The 308-nt window shown below is 58.8% G+C and overlaps 1 protein-coding gene across 1 annotated transcript in view; it reads right to left on the bottom strand.

Annotated features, from left to right (window-relative positions):
- The window catches only part of EMH_0001520 (uncharacterized protein), a gene marked incomplete at both ends in the record, with an annotated part of 1,062 nt that overhangs the window by 328 nt on the left and 426 nt on the right, over nucleotides 1-308 (bottom strand). Inside the window, one exon of the mRNA XM_013495604.1 lies at nucleotides 3-149. Coding sequence (XP_013351058.1) covers nucleotides 3-149 — 147 coding nt within the window. The remainder of the gene's footprint in view (nucleotides 1-2; nucleotides 150-308) is intronic.

Below are 308 nucleotides of genomic sequence, written 5' to 3'. Positions count from 1 at the left end.
TGCTGCTGCTGCTGCTGCTGCTGCTGCTGCTGCTGCTGCTGCTGCTGCTGTTGCTGTTGCTGTTGCTGTTCCTGCTGCTGCTGCTGCTGCTGCTGTTGTCGGTGCTGCTGGTTTTGTGCAGCTGTTGTTGCTGCTGCTGTTGCTGCTGCCTGCACGAAGGGGACGATTCCCCGAGTGTATCGTGAGCTGCTGCTGCTGCAGCAGCAGCAGCAGCAGCAGCAGCAACACCAGCAGCAGCAGCACCACCACCAAAACGAGCACCAACAACAACACCAATAACAACACCAACAGGAGCTGCAGCAGCTGCA

This window comes from Eimeria mitis, genomic scaffold, assembly GCF_000499745.2.
Source record: "Eimeria mitis Houghton genomic scaffold, Emh_scaff166, whole genome shotgun sequence".
Lineage (NCBI taxonomy): Eukaryota > Apicomplexa > Conoidasida > Eucoccidiorida > Eimeriidae > Eimeria > Eimeria mitis.
The sequence above is the reverse complement of the archived record's forward strand: the minus strand, read 5'-3'. Positions and strand labels throughout refer to the sequence as shown.